Source organism: Chanos chanos, chromosome 6, assembly GCF_902362185.1.
Source record: "Chanos chanos chromosome 6, fChaCha1.1, whole genome shotgun sequence".
Classification (NCBI taxonomy): domain Eukaryota; kingdom Metazoa; phylum Chordata; class Actinopteri; order Gonorynchiformes; family Chanidae; genus Chanos; species Chanos chanos.
In genome coordinates, this window is record NC_044500.1 from 31,478,280 (window position 1) to 31,492,057 (window position 13,778).

The 13,778-nt window shown below is 38.1% G+C and overlaps 2 protein-coding genes across 2 annotated transcripts in view; both read left to right on the plus strand.

The window, feature by feature from the left end:
- The first annotated feature begins 791 nt into the window (after positions 1 to 791).
- On the plus strand, positions 792 to 7,102 carry LOC115815595 (protein SSUH2 homolog). The gene is made up of 12 exons (XM_030778560.1): positions 792 to 878; positions 1,427 to 1,522; positions 1,780 to 1,855; positions 2,259 to 2,388; positions 2,645 to 2,705; positions 2,940 to 3,061; positions 4,574 to 4,636; positions 4,909 to 4,991; positions 6,011 to 6,103; positions 6,262 to 6,367; positions 6,489 to 6,596; positions 6,962 to 7,102. Exons 1-12 carry the CDS (start codon positions 863 to 865, stop codon positions 7,100 to 7,102), a joined length of 1,095 nt encoding a protein of 364 aa, XP_030634420.1. The 5' UTR covers positions 792 to 862.
- Positions 7,103 to 13,522: 6,420 nt separating this feature from the next.
- LOC115815577 (protein SSUH2 homolog) overlaps positions 13,523 to 13,778 on the plus strand; it is a 6,076-nt gene continuing 5,820 nt past the window's right edge. Inside the window, exon 1 of the mRNA XM_030778541.1 lies at positions 13,523 to 13,572. Coding sequence (XP_030634401.1) covers positions 13,527 to 13,572 — 46 coding nt within the window. The 5' untranslated portion in view covers positions 13,523 to 13,526. The remainder of the gene's footprint in view (positions 13,573 to 13,778) is intronic.

Consider the following 13,778-nt stretch of genomic DNA (forward strand, 5'->3'; position numbering starts at 1 on the left):
AGTTTGGTAGTTTCCTGTGTACCTTACAGTGATTTATAGTTTTGCAGCTGATACTTATTTGCATGTTCATATATGTCCTGATCATCTGTTTTGACTGTAATCATTTGTTGTCAGGTTATTGGTCATCCCAAGGTGTAACAATGTCAAAACCAGCTGTTCTTATTAGTAGTTGAAGTAGTAGTCATAGTTAAAATGTTTTGAAACTACATACAGTGCATGTGAAGGGAAAACATACCCGTGAAAGCTTGTGATATTCGTCATTGTCATGACACTAGTACTGGTAGGAGTTTTAATGTGTGTGTGTGTGTGTGTGTGTGTGTGTGTGTGTGTGCGCCTGTGTGTGTGCCTGTGTGTGTGTATGTGCGAGTGTGATGTAGTGTAGTGTATGTATGCACTGGAGTATGTGTGCAAAGCAGAGAGAATGGAAGTTTACGTAACTGTGGCATTGGATACTCGAGAACGTTTTCTGCCCAGGGAATGTAAGTGTAAAGAATGTCAGTGTAAAGGACGTACAGAAATTGTGCTAAGTAATGCCAGTCTATTTCCTTTTCTCTCCCCCTCCTATTCCCGGTCCACAACAAACGTCATATCATTTTATGGGAAAAGCAGGAAGAGCGGATTTCTGGATGGAATGAAGGCAATTTCGAGTATCGCCTAACTTCAATTTAGACTACTTCTGCAGCATACGACGACTGTTCTGCTTTAAGATAGCCATGTACGATGGGCGTGTCTGTCTGGTTGCTGCACTAATACTAATTAACGATTGCTGAGCGTGATTTACCAGTGAATTACACCAGTTAACAGTGAGAGTTGCTTCGTCTGCTGAGTACCCTCAAGAAAACGCATATTGAGATAATCGGTGATGAATACGGGACAGGGTAAGTAAAATCCTTATATCGCGTTGCACACCGTTCTTCGCTTTTTGGTCTATTGTATAATACATTAATTTCGCATATTTTTTCAGCCACATTCTTGTCAGTGTTGAGGAGACTAACATAATGTGCATTATGGTGGATAACTCTTTTAGGTCATCGGTATTTTTTTTTTTTTTTTTGCAGTCTTTTGTTTGATCCCATTAACGTTCAGTGACCTTTTCCTTAAACGAATAACTGTAAGACGCAAAACATGCACATTAACAAATGCTAATCCTTATGATATTAGGATATGGCGTTTTCTTGAGATTTTGCGAGAGCATGCGAAAGATTAGGATTATTTTGTAAAGGCGCTTTGGCACGAAAGAGTCATGTTACTGACGGGAAAGTTATATTTAGTGTACACCGAGTTAGGGTGACATCCACTCTCCTCAACATAATTCGAAAGAACACTGGTATTTGTAAGACATGACGATGGTTAAGTTAAAACCGCGAACATAGAGATCATATGAAACAAAGCGCACTCACCATTACATCTGATCTTTTACTCTCAGCGCTGTACGCCCCTCCTGTAGCTGGGGTGCCGAGCCCCACTGCCCCGCCAGTTTTCGATAATGTCCCTGGTTATGAGGGCACTGTAATCGGTGGAGGTATGTAAAATCCTAGACACTTAATCATGGAGCATGCATGAGTTGATGTGTCAGTTCCTTGAAAATTACGTTTTTTTCTGATTTAGTTCTTATTTTGTTCTCGTGAGTGTACTCTCTGTTGTTTCTATGACCTATCCTACATTTTCGTAGTGTAAATGTAAATATTTTTCATTGCTGGTAGGCGATCAGCATTGAAGTTAAACTTAATGTTTTTTTTGTTTTTTGTTTTTTTTGTTTTTGGTTATGATACTGATTAGGAGGATTTCTGCCCCCTCCCGCACCCTTGTACCCGTCTCCTCCGCCCGAAACGGAGCCTTCGCAACCAGACTGGAGGTGTCACTATTACCTTGATAACACATTAGTTATGTCAAAGAACTTGACTAATATGCGTTACATGTACTAAAATCTATTATCAGTGCATCATTCAGTGCACATTAGTTGTAACCTCAAATAAGAGAAGCTACTGATTACAGACAACATTGCTGTTGTTTTGTTTTGTTCTGGATTTCTGCTTATATCTGGATTTTTCTTTCATCCGCCTTTTATTCGCATCTGTATTTAACATTGTATAGTTGCTGTGATGACACCAGAAAAATAGCAACCTGCATAAACAAGTTGTTGTATGTGTTTAGGAAACAGTGAAATTCATGTCTTGTTGGAGCTATTTGAATTATAAAGGAATTCAACCCCATTCATCATTTCTCTCTCTCTCTCTCTTTTTTTTTTTAAATCTTAGCATTCCGTCTATCACAGAGGATACTGCAAGGGAAGCCTTTCGTAAGTATGTAGACAGCAAGTGCTGCTACAGTTCAGGTCCAGTGGATGATGGTGTGATAACCAGTATGGAGGCATTCAACACATACAGGGTAAACTTTGAACAGTTCATCTTTCCTCAGACCAAATATATGTTGCTTCTTGTCTGATTTGTTACATTTTGACTTCTGTCTCATTATTTGCCCTTTACATCACAATTTTTTCATGATCTGTGCTGTTAGGATTAGTGAATACAGAGTTTGATTTGATCATTTTTTTCTGTGTTGCACTGATGCTGTGTGTCTCACAGAGCATCATGCATAATTTGATTTTATCATTCATAATCTGTTCTCGTCTTGCTCCTCTCAGTATCGTTTGGAGACCTTCACCGAATTTAGATCAACAGAGTGGGCCAATAAGCCTTATGATGGTAATACCAGTGGCACTGTTATTACCATTGCCTCTTCCGCAGAATGAATGTGCACGATTTCTGTTCATGTTCTGTCATTTTTTTTTTCAGTGAGTTCTTGTTTCAAATCCTTTGATCCTCGAGGTGTACCACATCTCAAGACAAATGTGGAAGACAATAGTTACAAGAGCATAAAAACCTTTATATATATTTTTGTGTTTTTCTCACTTTTGATACTGTTGATGTGCTCGACAGGGCAGCCTGTGAATGCTTACACGCAGCAGCCACCAGGACCCTGGGACATCCAAGTTCAACCACCAACCATGTTTAAAGACAACACTGAGGACGTCCAGGTGCCTTATACCTCATCTGTGAAGGTATTTTGGAGTAGCTTGGTTTGTTACTGTATTTAAAGAGAAATGGGTCTGGGGATAAAAATACACATAGTATTTCTGGTCGACGCCCACCAATAGCAGTAGCAGTTTCAGCTTGCATGGCACCCTGGACGCCCCCCCTCCACAGGTTAATTGACCCACACGATGACATAATATGGTTGACTTTTTTTTTGCTATGGACGTGCCAAAAAAGATAGAGAGAACATGTGAAAGAGCCTAAAATTAGGTCTGTAATGCTTTTGTACCCAAACTGTAGACCACGGTTCTGTAGTACTCACCTTGGTTCACGGTGTGTGTGTGTAGTGAGGTGTGGATTTTTTTTTTTTCCAACTCAGCTCTTGTTAATGATGGATTTTTTTTCAGATGTGGTGCCACATCACACAGAATACATTTTCATAGTGTGGGACATTCTAGACTGTTTGTTCTTTTGATTGTTAAGAACAAAGATAATCATAATTTGAAGACGGTACACCTTTTCTTTCTCATTTCTCAGCGTGAGAAAACATGTGTCTAATGAGCTCATAATGCAGTACACGTATGATTTAACTGAGCAAAGGGTTACAACAGCGTCAATGACAACTCTGACTAAGTTACCATTTTATATAACAACAAAACATGTGGTTTGATAACTCAGACCATAAATAAGTTTTAATGACATTTTAACATAAATGAATAAAACAGACCTAGTCTCTGGGCAACTCTACATGGGGACCTCTTATTAACTAATAATACAGTAGTGCATTTATCTGAAAAAGTCAGAGTTGAATTGAATTCACCTCAGATAGCATTATTGGTGCATAATTCCTTTCATGGACCTGTAATGACAGTGTAAAACCGTAAATTTGAATATTTCTAGCAGCATGGTGGCACTGTCGCTTCACAGCAACAGCGGGTTCAATTCCTGGCCGGGCAGCCATGGTCCTTTCTGTGTGGAGTTTGCATGTTCTCCACGCGTTTCCTCTGGGAGCTCTAGTTTCCTCCCACAGTCCAAAGACATGCAGGTCATGCAAACTGGAGATACTAAGTTACCCACGTGCGTGAATGTGTTTGTGTGTGTGTCTGCCCTGTGATGGACTGGCAACCTGTCCAGGGTGTTTCCCCGCCTTTCACCCCAATGAGCGCTGGGATAGGCTCCAGCACCCCCTGCGAACCTAATTAGGATAAGCAGCGTAAAAAATGAATGAATGAGTGAATCATTTTATAGATGTTAGACATAGTTAGTGGTTAGTATGCAAATGTAATGATAAATTCACTTTTGTACTCACATAAAAATGAATCAGTTGAATCCTCCATATGTGCAGGTACACAACATGTCTGTAAGTAGCAAGTCATATAGGTATGCCTGGACACATGAAGTAAAAGCTGGAGCATATGATGGCTCCTTTGACTTGTACGAGTTCCTAGGTTTATTGTATAACATTTTTTTCCCCGACTATATCCTGGAATTCTGTTGCCTCTCTGTGTTTGAGTAACCTGCTCTACCTTTCACCACAGGGCTGTCACACGTGCTTTGCAACAGGGAAATGTCAGTGCTCTGAGTGTACTGGATCCGGTCACGTACGTGCAGAGCAGTTTCTACCTCATTCTTGTTTTGTTCTTTAGTGTTCAATGTTTATTGTAAAAAACAAACAAAAAACAAGACATACTGGTAAAACATAGTTAATGCACGAGCCATATTTGCATGCTGGCTTCTGTTTGAGGTTGCAAAGTTTCTGAAAGAATAGTTCAGAAAGTCCTTAGGAAATGCTTAAGTACTGGATGGAAATGGCTTTGGCAGCATGTGAGATTTTGCACCTGTTTTATTCTGTCTGTCAATGGCTGGATTACAGAAAGCATGTTGGGTGTGTAGTGGGTCTGGAGTTCGTGCTGGAGATGAGAGCTGTACCCGCTGCAATGGAACAGGGAGAGAAAGGTGAGCTCTCTTACCGCATTAACTATGGTAGGGCACCCCTACTGTAATTTTGGTTTAAATACACTATTTTTCTTAAATCTACTCCTTTCCTCTTCTCTCACAAATTCAGTACACTTACACTTAACTTTACCATAAATTAAATTGTAAAATAAATTTATGAACTCTATTGATTATAATCTTCTAAAGTACCACACAAGCACTGGCATGTAGTTTTTGTATTTCTGTGTGGATTACATACACTGGTTAATTCTTGAGACATTTAGAGAGAAATGCAATATGTTGCCAAGGTGTGCAGTTGTTAACACAAGTTATCTTCACATTTTCTCTGTGAACATATTCAGCTTGTCAGGTTTATTCACTCTAAGGACATAGGTGTTTTCCTTATAAAAGCACCCAAAGTTCCTGTTAATATACTGACTGTGCTCATATATTTTCTTATATTCCGTTATATCTACAAAAACCCAAACTGTTTTGTTAAGTCTGTCAGATTTCTCTCTTCTGTTAATGGCATAGCCGTCACTGATTTGAGAAGTTAATGTAAATAAAGCAAAAACAATGTGGAAGATGGTATTATAAGGGGCCTTTTCTCAGTGATCTTGATATCTTATTTAGATTCGTAGTACTGACCTGCTACACTGTGCATTGACACAAGGTAGCGCAATAGCAGGCTATCGCAACTGGGGTGCTACATAGGCTGTTCATTGGCAGCAGAGAACAATGCCCAGAAACTTAGTTTCCTTATGAACATTCATGCATATAATATGATGAAAGTCTGAATTATACCTCTAATATGCGGAAAGAAATATTATGTTTTAGAGATTTACAAGACATTGAAATTTTGAATTATTCTGACGACCGCAAGCTTTTCGTCCATGAGAGTAGCAACCATCTGATTTCATTAGCCTGAGCATGTAACTGATGTTAAAAATCAGCGTGGATTAACAAAAAGAAACATGCTCACCTGTAATCTACAAGCATTTTTCCAAGTGAAGTAGTTTGATGCTCTGTTTCCTATACAGCTGCTCTGAATGTCACGGCCAAGGAACTATAGAGTGTGAGACCTGCAAGGGGAAGAAACAACTCCTTGTGTACATTAACCTGAAGGTGGAATGGCAAGTGTACAACATGTCAATATGGGATATGATTAGCATAGGAATCAAAGAAAATCAAAATATTGGCTTTGGTAATGCGAACGCAGTCTAAGTCAATCATATTTTTATGCCTTATGTGCAAAGATAAAAAAAATTTTGATTTTCATAATACATTGTAGGAAAAACAATGTTGAGGATTTCGCGGTACAACAGACAGGTGGTTTTGATTCTGCCAACTTGGGTTCTGTGACTGGAAAGAAGCTCTTTGAAGATACCAAGTACATGGTACGTAGCAGAGGGGGTGTAGTTGTCTTTCAGCTTTTTAACAGGATTTTTAAAATGCCCTCATTTTTGATCATCTACCATTTAACAAAAGGGGCATTTCTTACAACCCTGTTGATGTCAGGTGTATCCGGTTTTGGGCTTTCCTGATCCTAATGTGTCCCAGGCATCTGAGCGTCTGGTGAGAGAGCATCAAAGCAAATTTTCCCAGACAAGCCGCATCCACCAGCAGGTATGCTCTGTTCCTTAACCCTTCTCTTTAAGCTCCCACTGATATTCTATTTATATATCAAAGTCATCATTTTGATTAGGCTTCAAATTGATCAACTCCTAAAATGAAAGTTCTCATCAAAATGGTCATTATGTCAGTCTCACTGGTCGAGAGACAGCAAATGACATTTTTCAATCATTGTCGTAATGCCCCTCAATTTGAGCTTATACACATCAGATATCTGCATGCATTCATGATAATGACAGTAGAGTCATGGAAGTTCCATGAGATTCTAATGTTGGAAATTTGAGATGATTTTCTAATCTTTTAGAATAGCATCCACATCCATGCTGCTATTAATGCATGATTTTCTCTGTTGATCCTAGAGACAAACCATTGAGTTGATTCCCATCACCAAAGTATCCTACAAATGGAAAGGGGGCTCACACCTTTACTTTGTTTATGGAAATGAGTTTAAAGTCAGTGCAGATGACTACCCAGCCACTTGCTGCTGCATTCTAATGTAGACGGAAGTTCAGTATTTCACAGCATTACAGAAACGCAATAGTATTACTCTCTTTATCATAGATTATAGCTATGTACTCCCCATTATAGTTAGCTTATGTATCAAATTACTAAAAATGACATTTTAGGGTTTTAGGATGTTTATGCTAAGCACTTGAGTGTTTACAGGAATCTCTAAACAAAGAAAGTTTAAAATTGCTTGCTCTGCTCTTGCAACATTAAGGGTCTTAGAAGTTATTCTTACTAAGTTGCACTCCCTTCTCTGTAATGATGAAATGAATAATAAAGGAAACTGGAAAAACAATCAGATATTTTCACTTGAAGTTTGTGGTAAGCCAAAGGCATACATTGATCTTAGCTAACACGCTGTGTTGTAAGGGCTTCAGCTATGCTGCATATTGTCGGGATAGTAACAAAAGTTTAAGCATATCACCACCTACATAGTGCGGTGGGATGGAATCTTCTTCAAATGTGACCATGCACCTCACCTCTTCAGTCATATTAAATGTCATTACAACATGTACAAAGTTTTAGCTTCCCATCAAATACACACTTTTATGCCTTTTTGGATAAGCCTTTGGATATCAACAAATCTAGAAATTGGGTCAACACATCTCTTTTGAATGACAGAACTCCTCCTTTTCAAATAGGCAAATAATTCATGTCTGCTTAAACCTTGCTGGTAACTTGGGTCAATTTAAAGTTACATACACTGTATGCAACATGTAATTTTAATTCGCAACTATTCAAAACTTGTATTAGATCAACAGAGAAGAAGAAATGTGAAGACCTGATTGGTTGACATGAATGCATTCTGTCTTTTGTTAATGAGCTGGTAACCAGAAGAGACCTCAAACCTTTGTGAAATAGAAAGCATGTTTGGCCAATTGAATGCCTGGGGTCTAAAGACATGCAGGAGCAGGATGCCTGGATAACATTAAACCTTTTTTCTCATATCACTGGATTCCAAGGAAAAGGATTGAGCCACATCAGTACAATCAGTGGATGCTTTGATAGAAGTGACCAAAGATTTCCTTGAATGTGTTCCGTGAGTGGGTGGAGTTTGTATGAACGCTGGTCTGGAGCCAATGGATTAAATAAGCAACACCGAAATGTTGAAATCCTCAACTTTGTCAATCACTCTGGCAACAACACAAGAGAACCACTTAATGTTTGAAGTATGAAACAACACGATGTTTTGTGCCACGTAGATAATTTCCAGAGAAAAATGGTCGTCACTCCACTCAAACTGGTCAAGAGACAGCAAAGGACATTTTTCAACCAACGTCACAATGCAGCTCAATACAGATCTATCCAAGTCAAATATGTGGATACATTTATGATAATTACAGAATACATTAGATTTATTAAAATGGTATGACATTATAATGTTGGAAAGCTCAAAATGATTCTTTCATTTTTTGTTTTTTTATAACAGCATCTGCATCTATGCTGCTATTAATGCATGATTTTCTCCATTAGTCCTAGAAACAAAGCATTAAATTTATTCCCATCACCAAATTGTCCTACAGGGGGCTTACACCATTACATTGTTTACAGAAATGAGTTTAAAGTCAGTGCAGATGACCACCCAGCCACCTGCTGCTGCATTCTAATGTAGACCAAAGTTCTGTATTCCTTAAAGAGAGTAATAGCAGTATTACTCTCTATATTATGGATTATAGTTATTCACTCCATATTATAGTTAGCTAACATAGTAAATGACTAAAGTTTATATTTAAGGGTTTTAGGATGTTTGGGGTACACACTTGAGTTATTGCAGGAATCACTAAGCAAAGAAAATTTAAAATTGCGTGTTTCCTTCTTTCGACATATCAAGGCACTGGGAGTTCCTCTTGCTAAGCAGTTCTTCCTGATCTGTGATGTCTTAAATTATTAAATATGATTGAAAAAAAAACTTGAACCTATTTTGCTTGAATTGTATGGAACGCCACAGCGTGTGTTTATCACCTGTAAATGGCATGAGAGCGGCATCCTCATATTGCCACAACCCAGATGAAAGATATGTGCCCCATCAATGCGATTCAAAGAGGCTCATAAAGGAAGAGCATTAGAGGACAACTCGAATGCTTTCCCCCAGTGGGAGGCGTTTCTATAAACAGTGGCCCGGAGCAAGCCAATTAAATAAGCTGAGCCGTGGTAAACAACAAAAAAACAAAAAACAAACAAAATCGACCTTCGACCTTCGACCGAGTTTCGACCTTCAAGGACAGCAAAGTGGAGATTTGATCCCACAACTGTTTTATAAACTGTTTGGACGGCAGTAAATTCTTAGTGCCGGTGCCTACACTTTATCTGTTGTGATCACTGACATGACTCTTAATGTGCAATTCGAATTATCTCTTTGTGCCAAATAGAGTGACTCCAGATGAAATGTTCGTATTTCGTACGTTTGTCACCATGAATATCATTCGTTACCATAATATTTCCTCTCCTGCCAAACTGCCTTTTCCGCTGTGTGCTTGTGTGTTTTCTGGTTCAGCTAAGGTTCCGTTTCCTCAAAAGTGAAAGTAAAAGATTTTTCGGTAAGTTGCGCACTGTTTTGCATCAAAGTTTATTGCTCTCAGCTCTGAAGATGGACAAGAGACAGCTTTTAAGGTAAGTCAAAGAACTTTATAATATTTATAACATACGTTTTCTCTTTTTACCTTTTCCGGTGTAAGAGAAAAAATGAAAAACTTTGGTACGCTTTTTCTCCACCCACGAAGGACCAAAACCTTGCCGGTCAGTTGCGCTGGAATGTTGAGTTCTAGTATAGCCTAGGGATATTCAGTTAGGCTACACACTGAATAGGTCACATTTCAAACCGGGGTCTTCGTGGGCCAGAAATTTTTGGCAGCCTATTTACATTTACATATTTATATTTATTTTATCGACCATATTCATTTTTGGCTAGCAAGATGCTTTACTGTGCTCTGAAGCTGAGTGATTATATATGGTAAAACGGCTCAGTAATACTGCACAGTATATATCAACGCTTCTTATACAATCAATATCTCGACTGGAACTAATTGCTGCATATTCTGAATCCGACTGCGATGGTTTCTGGGCCGCTTGAGACTGCTTTTGGGCCACGTTTGGCCAGTTGAATAGGAATGAATAGGAATGACTTTAAACCAGCAAGCAACCGCGTATGAAAACACTACATATGGTCAGTTCAGACTGAGAACTGGGGGAATTGCGTCTGTTTATTGGATATTAGTAGATTTATGACTTTGCCTGACCTTATTTTTCCCCAACACAGCGATCAAGACGAAGCGTCAGGCGAGCCAGACTTGCGACCAGTTGCTAGCTACGATGCAGGTAACAAACAGTGCTCGAATAATCGGTAGTGTCAGGATGCAGTAGCCACGAGTCCGTATATAAAGCAATTTATGACTTATAGAATACAGTATATAGCAAACTCATATACACTTGGTTAAAATGTCTGACAACGCTCCCATTCATTTTGATCTCCTCCACATCTCAGGTCACCTAAATGGCACCTCGGCATTCTACTTTGTTCTTTAACTGATTTGTTTTACTCACCAAAGTGCAAAAGAATTACAGAAGAAACTGAGTTTCTATTGTTATTTTTTTTTTTTACTGTTTCCTCAGATTAAAAAGGTGACACCACAACAAAGATACAAAAAAGGAAACGGAATGGGAAAAGGATAGGAGAGTTATATATTGCCCAACTGATGCCTCTGAGTCATATTACTTGAACTTTCCAGAAAAGAGGGTTTTTTACTGACATCACTAGAATTGCACCAGTAGAATAAGCTCAGTTAAAAGTCCCCTGTAAAGGCAATGTAATACATAATGTAATAAGGCCAATTATGTAATAATTGCCCAATAATGGAATACAAGCATGAACCAGTAATGTAATAACATTATTGAAAAGTTACATTTTTGGCATAGTGACCAGTTTTATACCAGTTTTAATGAATAATGTAATGTAATGACACAACCCATGTAATGTAATAACGCTTAGTTAAAACAGGTCAAACATTGTAAGTTTGACAAAGTATTTCATGAATAGAGAGACTGGATGCAAGTGCAGGCAATTCTTTAATCATCCAAATCATAGTCAGTAAACAGACAGGGTCTGGTACACAAAACACAGACTACTGGGTCCAGGCAAGATGTTAAGTTAAGGTACAAGCTAGGTACAATACATGGGACAAGGCTAACAGGGGAACATGGCAAACAATGAATACAAAGAACAAAGCAAACGAGGAACAAGGCAAACAGATATGGAAGTGGACGGCTTCACAAAGCAGACATGAAAACAAAAGGGTATATACACACAGACACAAAGAGGAAACAAACTGAGGGCAGGTTCAAGCACTAATCAGGTAACAAGGTGATTAGCCAATCAGGTCCAATTGGGTTCTGATTGGCCAGGAGACAGGGAGGTGGAGACAGAGGCCTGACACACTAGGTGAGCTATCTCGGATGGAAATTAAAGGGAGAAACAGAGTTTGTAGTCACACAAAAAATTGCAAACTCTGTTAAATGTCCCAATAATTGTCATGTCCATACTAAGCATAGATCCCAGGCTTTCTACTGGTATGAATGGGACAGAATCATTATTCCTTTTCTGGTTGGGATTTGACTGTCCAGCTGATTGGTCGTTTGTTTAGCTGACTTACTGAAAGAAAGAAAGAAAGAAAGAAAGAAAGAAAGAAAGAAAGAAAGAAAGAAAGAATTGATTGACTGATAGAAGGCATGTTTATAGAAATCAAAATGATTGTGTATAATGGGTTAGGAAGTCTAGATGGTTGTACTCAGACCATGTGTCACATTTCAACCAGTTGTGCTTCCTCCATGTGGCTCTAAGAACAAGTACATTCAGTTGAACGTCTAATTCTTTGAGCCATTTTATTCTTTCTAATCTCCTGGTATTCGTTAATTTGATGTGTTTGATATTTTGCACCTGATTTTTGGAAAGATATGGGGGCTCACAATGTGTTATTACTTTATTTATTAAAAAACTGGTCATCATGCCAGTAATATAATAACCTGCCAGTGATGTAAGAAGTTAGTACATTATTGACGAAACTCACTATATTGTTGGTTCATGTTTTATTACATCATTGCAGTATTATAGCTTTGGCTTTATTGCATTGTTTCATTAATTTTTGAACAGTTATTATATTATTGATTGTTATGACGTTTTGTACCTTTACAGGAAGCTCGTAATGTAATAACCTGTCCAAAATGCAAGCGGTCAGCCTTAAGACATTTTGGGCCTTCACAGTGCTTGTCTTTCTGGATAAGATTTTCTGTGTCTTTTTTCTTTCTTTTTTTTTTTTACTTGCACTCTTTAGTGTACCCTTGGCCCTGCAATTCAACAGTATCAATTGATATGGGTTCTACAGCAGGCACCACTCAACATAAAATGAATTTATATGCATACAGTTCTTTGTGGTATCCACAGTATCCCGACCTTCCTTAATTCTTCTTGTTAGCAATTAATTTCATAGCATTCTACATCTGACTGTAAAGTAAACAGAAGTAATGCTACTCAACACCTTTACCTGGAATTTTCTGGTCAAAGAGCTATCATTCAGATAGAATACAAAATGACTTTCGTATCTTCAAAATTATCCCCCTCTTTTCTTCAAGCTTTGAACACTTGCTCAGGTTAGGAGAGAAACAGTTTGACCGCCAGTACAGAGTTTCTCTCACTCCTATGTATATCATATCACTGCAGCCAGAAAGTATAAACTTTCTCTAATTTATTCTTATTTTATTACTTCTGAAACATCTGTGATTCTGCTAGTAGGATAATGGTCTTTACAAAATTCTGCTGGATATTCCCCATGTCTGACTCACCGACTTCAGAAAAGTAAACTCATCTTTCCCAAGCTCCCCCCCCCCCCCCTTTCATTTTTCCTAAAATTCAGTGTTTACTGAAATGACTAAACCAAAATCAATAAACTCTGCATGCCTAGAAGTGACTGAGCAATTAACTTCACAGCCTGTATTTCTGCCCCAATGCAAAATGATGTATGTCATCCACCATCTACTATAAAATATCCCATGTTCTCGAATTATCAGATTTGCGCAACCTGTTTTTATTATTATTATTATTATTATTATTATTATTTATCATATAGAACAACTCCATTTTCATGTTCCATTTTCTGGCCTGAATAAAAAAAGATTTCTATTAAAAAAATGATTATTATAACCAAACATTAGTTAAATCAAAGAAAACAGATGAACAGCTTGCTCTGGCTCAGGCCTGCCTAATTTGCTGTTTCACAGTTTTACACACCAGTATTTGCAATTGATCTTCTTTAAAGCATTGAATTTCACTGAAATGAGAAATGAAAAACCTCTTCTGTTGATTCTTGAGGTGCTTCAGGTTTGTTCAACAATGCACCAGCTGTAGCCACGGCTCCTCCTGCAGATGTGATGCCCACGGTGCCTGGATATGATGGCTTTGGAGGTGAAGGCAGTGGTGAGTGCTTTTAGCAATTACGTGTTCAAAAATACTCAAAGAAATGCTCTTTTTTCACCTCAGCTATCAAGTAGTACCAACTGCACATATAATGTGCATCTGTTATTGATAAAAAGACATGAATAAATAAATAAAACATGATCTTTTGTTTAACATGTAAAACAGATGTGTTGTGTTTTTTTTTACAATTATTATAGACTATGACA